We start from the raw sequence: 14,588 nt of genomic DNA on the forward strand, positions 1-14,588 counted from the left end.
CATTTTCCATGGGATCATCCTTTTTATCTACTGCGTGCCCACCTCCAGGAGCTCATGGCTCCCGATCAAAGTGGCCACTGTGTTTTTTACAGTTGTGATCTCCCTGCTGAACCCCATTATCTACAGCCTTAGGAACAAAGATGTGAAAGAGGCTGTCAGGGGTTTAATCAACTCCAAACTACTTTCTCAACCAATATAATTCAAATAAATATATGTATTTTGTAGTACTTACATCCAATAATTTTTCATATATATTGTTGATGCTAGTTTACCTTTATTTTAAGTACATATATGATTATGTTTTAAATCAATTAAATGTTGCACTTTCCCTGTTTTTTGGTGGTCAGGACACTCTGACTCAATACAGAAATAATTCATTCTGATGCACTTCATCTCACCTGGGTTCAAGGAAGAAATATATTTCAGCATCTCCCAGTTAGACATTATGGAAGTCAGAATGACAAAGAAGGGATGTATATTTAGAGACTCATTACTTATGTCATAGTTTAAGTTCTCCTTTATAAAAGTGCTGCAAAGACACAGATGATAACTGTCTTTACTGGATCCGCACTCAGGTTCACACAACCAATTCTTTTGACTCAGAAAGTTCTATAAAACAGAACTTTTTCTTCCTCTTAAAACTTCACTTCATTCGAAGTAAAATGAGGATCTGTGAGTTTGCATTGTGAGAAATATTATCTGAGTTTGAGTGAGCAGATGCTGAAAATATTAACCACTCTCTATATGTATCACTCATCTTTTGAACATCAATGTGATATTTTATAGTTCAATAAAAGTTACTGGAAATAATACTGAATACTAAAGAAAAGTTCAATTTATTTCTAACAAAACTTATATCCATTACTTATTGATAAAAAGACTGAGAGTAATAAAGTATACTTTTGAATCATCCATTCTCAATGATAAACTTTTCCCACCTATCAATTTTCTTTATATCAGTAAATGCCATCCATATCTACTCAGTTGCTTAAATAAGCAAAGGAGAAGGCATTATTTATTTTGATTTATTATTCTGCAGCCTCTCTCAAATACGTCAGTCAGTTATGTTATTTCTGGCTCTAAAATGAAACACTGTCTTCATGTCTCTGCTTCCTGTGTCCCCATTGGCATTAAGTGGGTTTTTAGCGGTTAGTATCAAATTAATATATTTCTCATATTTTTTTAACTTTATATAAGGCATGAATCTCAGATCATCCATAGTGATATTTTAAAACTATAGAATCAATGTATTTTACTCCCCAACCTAGTATTGTGCAATAGTTTTTATTACATTTATGATTATAATATAACTCTTTGTAAAATCTAGCATCTGCTTAATTCTCTGACTTGTTCATTTTAAATTTAAAACATACCAAAACATATTTTTTAAACAAACATCCATGTAACTCTCAAGTAGATCAATACATAGGACAATCACTGGCCCTTTCCTCCTACTCTCAGCAAGAGTCAAAAGGATGATTTTTATCAAAATGATGCAATTACTTGTCTATATAGATTCAATATCTAACTATGCCTCTCAAAAAATATAAATTCGTATTCCTTTTTTGCAACTTTATTTAAAGGAAATCATGCATTATTTATCTCAAATATCTGACTTATATAGATGAATATTACATTTTACAAAGTATTCATGTTACATATATTTATACCTTATTCCATTTGTTTCTATTACATATTTTATATTATAAATATTTCAGAATTTTTCTTTATTCCAGTCTACTATGATGGACATTTGGGAAATTTCAATTTGGGGGCATGTGTACCATTACACTGCACATAAGTATTTATTCGATTGAGATTTATACCCAGAAGTATTATGCATTTATTTGGTTCTTAATTTTTCAAAGTGATTTTTATCAATTTAGACTCCTAAAAGCAATGTTTGAAAGCTCTAAAGTTATAATTCACCTCTTTGCCAGTGTTCAGTATTATTAGATATTATGGTTTTTACCCATTTATTTGATTTAGAATATTTCATTTGTAGTTTTAATTTGGATATTTATGATTATTGAAGTTAGGCACATTTCAATATGTTCATGTATTTTTTTTTTTTTTGAGGAGTACTAGCCTTGAGCTAACATCTGCCAATCCTCCTCTTTTCGCTGAGGAAGACTGGCCCTGAGCTAACATCCGTGCCCATCTTCCTCTACTTTATATGTGGGATGCCTACTACAGCATGGCGTGCCAAGCAGTGCCATGTCTGCACTCGGGATTCAAACTGGCAAACCCGGGGCGCTGAAGCATGAATGTGCACACTTAACCGCTGCGCCACTGGGTCAGCCCTTTTCTTTTTCTTTTTAAAGTGGATTCTTAGGGCATTTACCAATCTTCATTTAAATTATTATGTGATAGTTCTAATTTACTCAAAAATTTATTTTATATTATGAATATAATCTCCTTGGCCGTTACGTATCTTGAAAGCTTTTTTGCATTTTGGCTTTACTTTTCACTCAATGTCCTCAAATAAAGAGCAAGCTTGAATTTTAACTTAGTCAAGCGTATTACTTTTGTAATGTTTTTGTAATTGTTGAAGATATTTATCTACCCTTGAGGTCAAGAAGACATTTGTCTATATAATATTCAAGAATGTTTGTTCTTCATATTTTGCTGTATGAGTCACCTAAAATTCGTTTTTTGTGGATGATATGAGGTTTGGGTCTTTGACAGATTGTTTACTTTTTCAGCATTATTCGTTCTCTCTTCATCTTTGTCATGCTTCTCTGTAGGCAGAAGGAGAACAATTCCCATGTGGCTTGCTTGGGACAATGCAAAGTGAACGAGTGTGTCATAAGTTATCTCATAGAAAAAGCTTGACATGTCCGTACATGGTTTGAATCTTCCTTCCTTGAGCTTATGCATTAAACTTGGAAAAGAGCATACCACAAAGCGAGAGTGTTCCTTCAGCCTGGTCCGGGAATGAGAAAACAAGGGAATTGAGTCAAACTTAACCAAACACAGCATCTCAGAGCTGTAATCAATCACCAACATTCATGATACTACTTAATTTCTAACCAGATGAATATATCATTGTCACATGCTGTTTACTGGAAAAAAAATCCATTCCTGCCTTGTTGCCATTTAATACCAATCTTGTCATAAATGAAGTATCCATATGTGTGCTTATCAGTATAATTATCAGCTGTTGTCACAATAACTCTTGAAAAACACATCAAAAATCAATGGCTTAAAAGTACGATTATTTGTTTTCAAAGATCAGGAGGTCATCTGAGGTGGTTCTGCCCTGGACTATGAGACTAGGAATGTTTTGCTTCACACCACAGTTCCGTGAGTGTGGATTGCTCTGCATGTCTTTTATCATCTTTAGACTATTTGGATATTTGCATTATGGAAATGTCAGAAAAGCAGTAGACCAGGTGAAAATATTCAAGGTTTCTTAAAGCCTAAGCTAAGCACTGCCAAATTTTTTTCCTGCTAACAGATCATTAAACATGTCACAGGACTGGATTCATAATCCAAAGGTGAAGAAATACACCCCATCAATAACAAAGTATGTTGAATTTATGGATGCAAGGAGATGGTGAATAATTGAACCCAATTATTCAATCTACTTCAGGCAGCTTCTTATCTCTCTATTGTATTTTATTGAAGCATTTTCCATTACCACATATTCTTAATTATTATAGTTTGAAATAAATCTTGATATCCATTAGAGAAATTGTTTCATCTTTTACTTCTTCATGGGTGGATATTGATCGTCCTTGGCCCTTTACATTTTCATACAAACTTCAGGATTTATTTTGTTCATTTACTACATACTTTTGAAGCCTGAGCCCCTCATGGGCTGTAAAAATTATGTTTATTCTTTAGATCCACACTTTAAAGCATTCTTACCTGTAGCTATGCCTTCTCTGCTACATTAGTCTATATTCCATCCACTTTATACATTTCCGAAATTATGGGAAAATCATATCAGTTGGTGTTTATTTTACCATTGTCTTTATTAGAGTGACTTTGTTATTTGATTTATTCCTTCATTATGATTACTCTTTTTGATCTAGTTTATAATGGAGGGGAGAGGCAACAAAGATATATAGATTTTAATATATTGAATAAAAAGTCCGCTCTTTCTTTACCACTTCATAGATGGATGGAGGATAGATAAATATACTTATAAATCTATTTATTGATAAAAACATGTAAAATTTAAAAATGGACAAAATAAAAACCAAAATATTAACATTATTATCTTTGTTGTTGGCTTATCAATTATTTTTTATTTTTCACTGTAATATCTTCTCAGTATTGAAAAGGTAACATATAGAATGGGAGAAAACATTTGCAAACTATGTGTCTGGTAAAAGATTAATATCCAATACATATGTAAGAAACTTATGCAACACAGTAGCAAAAAAAACCTAATGAGCCAATTAAAAAGTGGACTAAGGACTTCGTTTAGATATTTCTTTGGAGAAGATGTGCTAATGGCTAATAGGTATATGAAAAAATTGTGCGATGCCACACCAATCCTCAGGGGATTGCAAATCAAAATCACAACGAGATATCATCGCACAAGTGTCAGGATGGCTACTATCAAAAATCAAAAGACAAGCGTTGTCTAGGATATGGACAATTCAGAACCTTTGTGCATTGTCGCTGGGAATGCTAAATGGTGCGGCTGCTATGAAAACAGCATGGAGGTTCTTCACAAAATTAAAAATTGAACCAGTATATGATCCACTAATCCTGCTTTAGAATATTTATGCAAAAGAATTGAAATCAAGATTTCAAAAAGGTATTAGCATTCCAATGTTCCTTGCAGAACTATTCACAATAGTCAAGATGTGAAAAGAACCTAAGTGTCCATGGATATATAAATGGATAAAGAAAATGTGGTATATACATACAATAGAATAAAGTTTAGCTTTAAAAAAGAAGGAAATTCTACAACACGTGACCACATTGATGAACCTTAACGACCTTATCCTAAGTGAAATAGGCCAGTCACAGAAAGACAAATTTCACGACTCCACTTACATGAGGTATCTAAAATAATCAAATTCACACAATCAAAGAGTGAAATGATAGTGGCCAGGGGCTCGGAGAGGGAGAAATGGAGAATTACAAATCAATGGTCATAAAATTTCAGTTAAGCAAGATGAATAAGTTCTAGAGATCTGCTGTAAAAAATTGTGTCTGTAGTCAACAATACTGCATTGTACACTTAAAAATCTCTTAAGAGGGTAGGACTCATGTTAAGTGTTCTTACCACAATAAAGTAAAATTTTAAAAAGAAACATTAGTACACTACGATCACTAAAATCCAAACTTTATTTGTATTCCATGAGTTTTTTCCATTGCCCTTATTCTTTCCTGGGACCCTATCCAGGCTACCACATTGTATTTAGTTGTCCTGTCTCCCCAACCTCCTCCAGTATTTGACAATTTTTCACTCTTCTCTTGACTTTGACAGTCCTAAGGTGTGCTGGCTAGTAAGCCTGTAGAATACTTCCAAATATGGGTTTACCTGATGATTTTCTCACATTAAACTGAGATTATGGATTGTGTGGGAAGAATATCACACAGGTCAGGTCTTTCTCATCACATCGTACCACAGGAGGTAAATGATATCTACATTGTATCATTGGTGATGGTCATATTCGTCCTTTGCTTAAGGCAGCATTGGCCAAGCTTCTCCACTCTAAACTTGAATGTGGAATTTGAAAGGTAGTTGAGTTAATAACAGCTATTTCTGGATTGTCCCTTTTTTTCTCAGTTAAAACTCAAACCATTTACGTTTTCTTTAATCAATTTGTATTATTTCAATAATTTAATATCTACAAGCAATTAATGGAATAGATGTGAAGACGTAATTATCCCTAATGATTTAGAAGAAAATGCATCTACCATAATGACACAAGAGACAGTGTTTCTACTAATTGTATGATTCATGGCCCACTGAGGATTACTTCAGTTATAATTTTCTATAGGTTATAACTCCACTGTCATAGAGACATACATAAGTTGCAGAGTTTGTACTATGATTTCAGCTTTTTCTGTGTATTCTCTGAGATTTCTTATGTCTTGAAAGTACAATGCCATTTTACTGGCATACTCATTAAAATATACTGCCACTTTTGTTACGAACTTCAAGCCTGTTGCTATCTTACAGAATGTTTGATTACTGAGAAGAAAAATGCCTGAGGTTCATTAATGATCAAAAGATATCAAGATCTCTGGTTTCAGGTCAGTTCATTTCTCTTTTGGTATCTTTCCCTTTAGGTGGAAAATATGGAGCTACAGCTCATGTAGATTATTCCAAAAATTATAAATGACTCTTCTTATGCTCAGATACTTATTTTTTGGTGAGGAAGATTGGCCCTGAGCTAACATCTGTTGCCAATCTTCTTTTTGCTTGAGGAAGATTGTCGCTGACCTAACATGCATGCCAATCTTCCTCTATTTAGTATGTGAGATGCTGCCGCAGCCTTGCTTAATAAGTGACACTTAGGTCTTCACCCAGGATCCAAACCCACAAACCTTGGGCTGCTGAAGCAGAGTGTACAAACTTAACCACTATGCCACTGGGCTGGCCCCATGGTCAGAGACATTTTAATTGTCACTAACAGGGCAATGAAGTGTTTCTGATAATTAAATTTTGTATTACAGAAACTGGCAGCAGTGAGCAATAGTGAAGTCACAGAAAATTTATGGGATATAGGTTGATCTTTGAAATGTTATAGGCCTAGTTTCAATTTGAGTACAAACCTAATCCTAATCTATCGATTTTCACCAAAATTATTTGAAATTGCTAGAGTTCGAGGACCAAGTCTTTTCCTGAGTATCTTTTTGTTATTGACCTAGGAAGTTTGCCAATAAGCCGGAGCAGGAATAGTAATCTCTTTAATATGCAAGGATTTTCCTAATACATTCAAATGTTGAAGGAGACTCATTTATTAAAATAGACTGAACAATAATGGATATTTACAGTATATCCGACAAGTCCCATTTGCTACTGGAAAAAAGATGCTGATGATAGATGCTTTATATCCGGGGTTGCTTGTAGCACATGTAAAAGTAGGTGATCATGGAGCTAAGTCTGGAGTCTGACACTTGCTCCAGACAAAGCTAAGAGGATGGGACAGATCATTCATCTAATTCCACTGCAGCCTCATGTCTATATCTTGGGGCCCTTCATTTTATGGTCTCACTGCTCTCACTTCCTTATCGTCTCCAAGTTTGCCTCCTCATAAGAGAGGGCTTACCTCTCATTGGTTAAGAAAATGTGTTACTTTCATTGAATTGTAGAACATATTTTGTATGGAACTATTGTTGGTGAATATAAGACACTTCTCAAAAAAATATATACAGTTTATATATTTAAATATATGCATATAATTTTTAAAACATATATCAAAATAGATGACCTAAAAGCACATTAATAAATAGTTAATGAAAATATAATTAAATAACTTTAATTAATAAAATAATAAATGTTATGCAAAATGTCAATAAAAGAGCCACAAAATTACCCCAGGAGGCAGTGTATCATTAATGGAGGTTTTGATGGAGGCCACATAAACATTTCATGGATGAAATTATCTTCAATTCTCAAGCATCATGTGGAAGGCACAAACAGGATGCATTTTAAGATTTATTCCAACTCCTAAATTCTATGGGTATTTCATTCTGTATTATGTCAAGAAAATGTCAAACACATAAAAATAATTAATACTAAGATTTATGTGGCACCACTTGCAATACCAAGTGATCTCCTTGATCCTTAGTGTGATTCTTAGAACCATAACAAGGTGCTCTGTGCTTCTGTTCTGCCTCTCTAAGTTTTGGGTTTTTTAATAATTTCTTTCATGCTCTAAATTTATATTTCAATTCTATATTAATAATACTAACAAGAGCTGAATTTTAAACAATAGGATTATTACTATGCATTTTCTATAACAATGATTCTCATAATTTAGCATGCATCAAAATCCAAAATCACCTCGAGGGGTGGTTAAATCACAAACTGTGGTCCCCATGATTCAGGAAGTTGGTGATGCGGCTAGAGAATTTGCACCCCTAACAAATTGTCAGGTGTTCTTGCTGCTGGTTGGGAACTATACTTTGAGAATCACTGTTCTGTACAAACTTCACAGACAAATAGGAAGCCTCTTTCTTCTCTCTGTTTCTTCCTGTATTCAGTTGTATTTTTAGGAATGACTTTTGATTCTTTACTCAACAGGAATCGTGATGTTATCCAAAGGAAATCAAAGTATCATACCTACTTTTATTCTCCTGGGCTTTTCAGAATATCCAGAACTCCAGATTCCACTCTTCCTGGTTTTCTTGTCTACCTACACAGTCACTGTCGTGGGGAATTTAGGCATGATAATAATCATCAAGATCAATCCAAAACTCCACACGATCATGTACTTTTTTCTTAGTCACTTGTCCTTTGTAGATTTCTGTTATTCTACCATAGTTACACCTAAACTGTTGGAGAACTTGATTGCAGAAGACAGAACCATCCCCTTCTCTGGTTGCATTCTACAATTTTGTTTTGCTTGCATATTTGCTGTAACAGAAACTTTCATGTTAGCAGCGATGGCCTATGATCGTTTTGTGGCAGTTTGTAACCCCTTACTCTATACCACTATTATGTCCCAGAAGCTTTGTGTGCTTCTGGTGGCTGGGTCTTACTCATGGGGTATAGTGTGTGCCCTGACACTCACATATTTTCTTCTTGCATTATCCTATTGTGAGTCTAGCATCATAAATAATTTTATCTGTGACTACTCTGTAATTGTTTCTGTCTCCTGCTCAGATCCCCATATCAGCCAGATGCTGTGTTTTATTATTGCCATATTTAATGAGGGGAGCAGCCTGATGATTATTCTGCTGTCCTATATACTCATTTTTATCACTGTTATGAGGATGCCTTCTGCAAGTGGGCGCCAGAAAACTTTCTCCACCTGTGCCTCCCATCTGACAGCCATCACCATCTTCCATGGAACCATTCTTTTCCTTTACTGTGTCCCTAATCCTAAAACTTCTTGGCTCATAGTTAAAGTGGCTTCTGTGTTTTACACAGTGGTGATTCCTATGCTGAATCCTTTGATCTACAGCCTTAGGAACAAAGATGTGAAAGACACATTCAGAAAATTAGTGGTCACAAAATTGCTTTGTCACTCAATATAATATTGTTAGATTCATTATTTTATTTCTGAAAAATTTGATTTGCTATGCTATAGATTGTTCAACTCTTATACTGCAATTGATAATTCCAACTATTTATTCAACAAGCTATTAGTTAATATATCTGTGGCAGCACATTTTATGAGTATGAATTTTTGCATTCATTAATTATTAGTGAAATAGCTCTAAACCATGTGCAAACCAAAATTTTAGAAAATAAAATTTGTGGACTATATTTTGTAATATTTATAAAATATTTTTCAATGCTTTATCATATAGTGTAATTATATATGTGTGTTTCCTAAGTACAACTAATTCTCAGTTCATCAAGTATGTGCAGATCTAGAATAGTTCCTTTGAATTGTAATCAGGAAGCTCATACTTCAGAGATGGCTTTAATAAATACTTAAGCTCACTGTATCTTGTACAGTAACCAATCGCTTGTTTTTTTTTTTTGTTTTTTGTTTTTTTTTTAAAGATTTTATTTTTTCCTTTTTCTCCCCAAAGCCCCCAGGTACATAGTTGTATATTCTTCGTTGTGGGTCCTTCTAGTTGTGGCATGTGGGACGCTGCCTCAGCGTGGTTTAGATGAGCAGTGTCATGTCCGCGCCCAGGATTCGAACCAACGAAACACTGGGCCGCCTGCAGCGGAGCGCGCGAACTTAACCGCTCGGCCGGGCCAGCCCCCACCAATCGCTTGTTTTTTATCGTATGGAATGGCAGAAGCTCACTTTTATTCATGAAAATTATAGCTTGCTGAATAGTAAGTAAAATTAAATATTGCTCTATGTTCCCTAAATTCATACTTTATTCCAAAAAAAAAAAGTAATAAAGGCAGTAGGATATTAGAGTAATAGAGTCCCAAAAAGGGCTCAAGCATATGTGGTCATCTAAATTTCCATTATAATCAGTGCCAATATAGTTCAATGGAGAGATGATTTTCAGCAAATAGTGCTGAGATAATTGGATATCCATATGGATAAATGAGCCTTAACTTTTACCGCACATCATACACAACTATTAACTTGAATTAGAGGAACTGGATCATAGTCCTAAACATAAAAATCAAACTACAAAATTTTAGTACAAAACAGAACAATATTCTGGAGTTTGTGGCAGGAATTTTTTTAGATGAAACACAGAAAGGATGGACCATCCAAAAATTGATAAGGGCCTGCCCCTGTGGCTGAGTGGTTACAGTTCCATGTATGCCGCTTAGGCAGCCTGGGTTTGCTGGTTCAGATCCCAGTCATGGACCTACTCCACTTACCAGTCACGCTGTGGAGCTGTCCCACATACAGAAAAAGAGGAAGATTGGCACAGATGCCAGCTCAGGGCTAATCTTCTTCAAGAAAATTATTATTTTTTTTTTATTTTTTTTTGTGATGCTATAAAAGTTATTTATTCACTATACACAGAACATGTCCCTATAAAATGTACATGTAAATCACTAAAAAGTATAACTTGGTGAACATTTTCTCAATTACAGAACACACCAAATCAACTGGGATAACAGCTATCTGCCTCAAAATAGTCTAATTATAGCACCCAGAGTCTCCTTTATATCTAACGCAAAGTTAAATACTTATTTTGGGGATTATTTCCTAATATGTGTTTGAGGAGGCAGAGTTAACAATTTAATATAACTCTAGTATATTACAGCCACTGCACAATAAATCAGTTTATTACAGATTAAAACAAATCATTTTTTCATTATTTGTATTAATGGGATGCAAACAGAAATACTGGATACTTTTAAATGGCAGATAACCACAAAATTACTTATCTTTGATAGTATATTGGGTTTTATAATTACATTAGGATATGAATGGTGTAAAATATTGTTACGAATAATACACCTCAAACAAAACAATGAGGCCATACTGTAATGATTCACTGGATTGTGCTCAGTAGACATTTATTGAATAAGTGAATTTTATCTATTTTTCTCCCCAATCACCCAGTACATTTTTTTGCCCACACTAAGGGCTCAGTAAATGTTTGCTGAATATACTGACTAGGAAAGAGGTGAGACGAAATGGACCCTCTTAGCTGGCTGTCAAATATTGTAATTGGAATTTACCTGGGAAAGAGTGTTTAAGGAAGATGTAAACTGCACATGGCACACAAGTAAATAAACTCAGATGCCAACAAAGCAAACCGTTAAGCAGAAAACACTGGCACTGGAATAAACAAAGGCAAGATTTGCCAATAGCGAAAATGCAACTGACTCTAAGAGAGAACCAAGAAAAAGTTTATAGTGGACCATACCTTTTCTCACTCAATTCCATTTGAGACAGACCAATACAGGTACTGTAAGAGACTATGGCTCTCTTCCTTGATATTCAGACATCCTAGTTTTCAATAATTTATTATGGACCTGTTACCCAAGAATCAATATAAACCTATTCAGATTTAGGGATTAGTTTCCACAAGTACAAAGTTGAATTTCCTTTGATTTGTCCTAAAATGCTTACTTTCAAACTTGAAGGGACTTCAATTATTCCATGTAGTTTCGATAACATTCTTTTATCTTTTCAGACCAGAGTCAAAATATTCGTACAGTATTCATACTGCAGCACCTTCCACCCACCCTTTGGTCGCTTGAACTGCCCTTCTTTGGTTCTTTATCCGCTTTCTCAGATCTTTCTTGAAGTGTCGTAAGCAGAACTGTACTGGGTATTCCAGCTGCAGTTTGGTCTATCATTGTCGGAATGGCTTCTGCTATGCCGTGGTCTTCCAGTCGGTCTACTGTTTCTCGGACTATAAGATCTTCTGTAGTTGTAATCAAAGGACCGACTTCTTGATCTCCTTCTTTCATAACTTCGGCTTCTAGAACGTCTGTATCTGTCATAATCATCATAGCGTGAAGAACTGTACACATTCCTTCCTTCCTTGGCTTTCATCTGATTTGGAGTCTTCCGATCACCCTGTGCAAACTGTATTTCAATCTGGCGTCCGCAAATCCATTTTCTGTCCAAATTATGTAAAGCATCTTCAGCATCACGAACATCCTCAAATTGAACATAAGCAAATCCTCTTGGACGGCGAGTGTAGAAATCAAGTGGCACATACACATCAACTATAGGACTATAACGACCAAATTCGCGCCGTAAATGTTCGGACCTCGTGTCGTCGGCCACGTTCCTTACGAACAGAGATGTGTTGGGGGGGCGCAGGTAGCGGGACATGACGGCGGCGGGGGTCTCGACCGGGGCGCTAACGGGCTCCGTAAACTGTCCGTGGCTCGGGCGGCGGATCCTCAGACAGACAGCCTGAGAGCTCCGCTACGGCAACCGCCTCTTCTCGCGAGCAAGAAAATTATTTTTTAAATGATAAAAGAAACTTCATTAATGTTAAAAACTCATGGTAAAAGTTTCCTAATGGTGAAAGACACCATTAAGAAAATGAAAATGTAAGCCACAGACTGTTGGTAAATATTTGCAGTATTTGTGTTTGACAGAAAATTTGTCTGTAGAACACATGAAAAACTGTTTATACTCAAAACAAGAAGACAAACAATCTCCTTAAAGAATCAGTGAAATATTTTAGCACTTGACAAAACGAGATATACAAATCATCTATAAACACATAAAAAGATACTAAACATCATTAGTCATCAATGAAGTTCTTTTTAAAACCACAGTAAGACACCATTGCATACTAGCTAAATCGCTAAAATGAATACGACTGAAATACCAAATACTGGTGAAAATGTGGAGCAAGCAGAATGCTCATACATTTCAGATGGTAGTAAAAGGTAAAATGACTTTGAAAACAGTTTAGCTATATTTTATGAAGTTGTACAAACATTTCCTATACAACTCAACAATTCCTTTCCTAGATGTTCACCCATGAGAAATGAAATCCAATATTTTAACTTAGGAGAAAATTGTTCTTCTGGCATATGCAGTAATATAGGAAAGAGAAAAGTGTAAGGAGAGTGATGCGTGTGGGTATTTTTGTCCTTGTATGAGCTTTTTGGACTTTGTTCCTTTAAAAAGTGATTGTCCTAAGGGCTGGCCTGGTGGAGCAGTGGTTAAGTTCACACATTCTGCTTTGGCAGCCCGGGGTTCGCTGGTTTGGATCTTGGGTGCGGACACGGCACCACTTGGCCCGCCATACTGTGGGAGGTGTCCCACATATAAAGTGGAGGAAGATGGGCATGGATGTTAGCTCAGGGCCAGTCTTCCTCAAAAAAAACTGAAACAAACCAACAAACAAAAAAAAACAAAAAGTGATTTTCCTAGAAGAGGTGGATTCTCATCCATGAAGAGCTGTTTCCATAGACCTATCAAGGATAAATAGGAAATGGCAGAAGTGATATGGAAAGATCTTGTCTCTTAACATAGAGAAGTATTTATATATACACACAAGCTTATATAAACTTACACATAGCTAAATAAATTATAGTACAATATACATATACTTGTTAATGCATGCAGATATTCTCCTGCATTGTGACTGATGACATTCTCATAATATTTATGTTACTAAGCCTTTGAGAATTGTAGTAATGAGGTATAATTGTCCTCTTATGTAATTGTCCCTTTGAGATTCAAGGTGAGAATTCAGTTTGTCCATAAAAAAATGGATTTCAAATTGCTGTTAATTCTGAGAAAAACAGACCCTGTATATGTGAGTCATTGTCTGGTCAGGAAAAGAAAACAGCTATTCTTGGTTTTTAAAAGAGAGAAATTAGAACAGTGACTTGTCTTAAATGTACTGGAAGGATTGCTGGGATAAAAAGGAGGAAATAGGTCTTCCAGAGATTAGTAAAGAAGCCATTAAAATCAGCAGGCTAGAGGAAAACGTTTTCTCATGACTCAGCCATCCTATGGTCTTCTGTGGTCCTTGACTTGGCTGGGGTTTTGATTGAGACCTGACAGATGTGTGTCTCCCTCAGATCTGAAAGGTTGTTAATGATTGAGCTCTACCCTCTGAAGTTTGAGTTTAACGCGCTCTCCTGCTACCCCATGCAGCTTAATAGCTAGATGAATATCGTGAGGGAGAGATGGTCAAGCTTTTTCGGAAGGTCTTGATTCTCTATTTAGATTTTTTTTTCCTAAGCACCATGACATTTCTGTAGGACATTTGATTCTGCCTTTCTGGTTCAGATTCCCAACCCCCCATGCTTCCTAGAATAAAGCAAATGCCCTGGTGGAAAAACTGGTCATGTCTTTTTGGTTTCTTTAGTTTTCAATTTATCAATAAATTCTTGTGTGTCCACAAAGCACTGCTGGATTCTTTGTTTTCTCAGTAATGTCCCTCTGCAAGTGCCAAACCTGAAACTCAGCCTGTTCCCAGAATCAGACAATGTGTACAGTGAAGGAAACAGCTGGTGACTGCCAGCTCACCAAGGAAGGCCTCTTTCCACTCTGAAATTTTAATAATCTAGTCCTAATTGCTTCTAT

The 14,588-nt window shown here is 35.5% G+C and overlaps 1 protein-coding gene and 1 pseudogene across 1 annotated transcript; one reads left to right on the forward strand and one right to left on the reverse strand.

The window, feature by feature from the left end:
- The first annotated feature begins 8,229 nt into the window (after window positions 1-8,229).
- Window positions 8,230-9,177, forward strand: LOC106821836 (olfactory receptor 5D13-like). Its single transcript, XM_014826729.3, has one exon. It carries the CDS (start codon window positions 8,230-8,232, stop codon window positions 9,175-9,177), a length of 948 nt encoding a protein of 315 aa, XP_014682215.3.
- A 2,432-nt stretch (window positions 9,178-11,609) lies between these two features.
- Window positions 11,610-12,481, reverse strand: LOC123278041 (serine/arginine-rich splicing factor 10 pseudogene; annotated as a pseudogene).
- Between the last annotated feature and the right edge of the window lie 2,107 nt (window positions 12,482-14,588).

The sequence above is a fragment of the Equus asinus genome, chromosome 17 (genome assembly GCF_041296235.1).
Source record: "Equus asinus isolate D_3611 breed Donkey chromosome 17, EquAss-T2T_v2, whole genome shotgun sequence".
Lineage (NCBI taxonomy): Eukaryota > Metazoa > Chordata > Mammalia > Perissodactyla > Equidae > Equus > Equus asinus.

Bases quoted from the DNA above. Each gene is read 5' to 3' on its own strand.
- LOC106821836 (XM_014826729.3), top strand. From the start codon at position 8,230: ATGTTATCCAAAGGAAATCAAAGTATCATACCTACTTTTATTCTCCTG.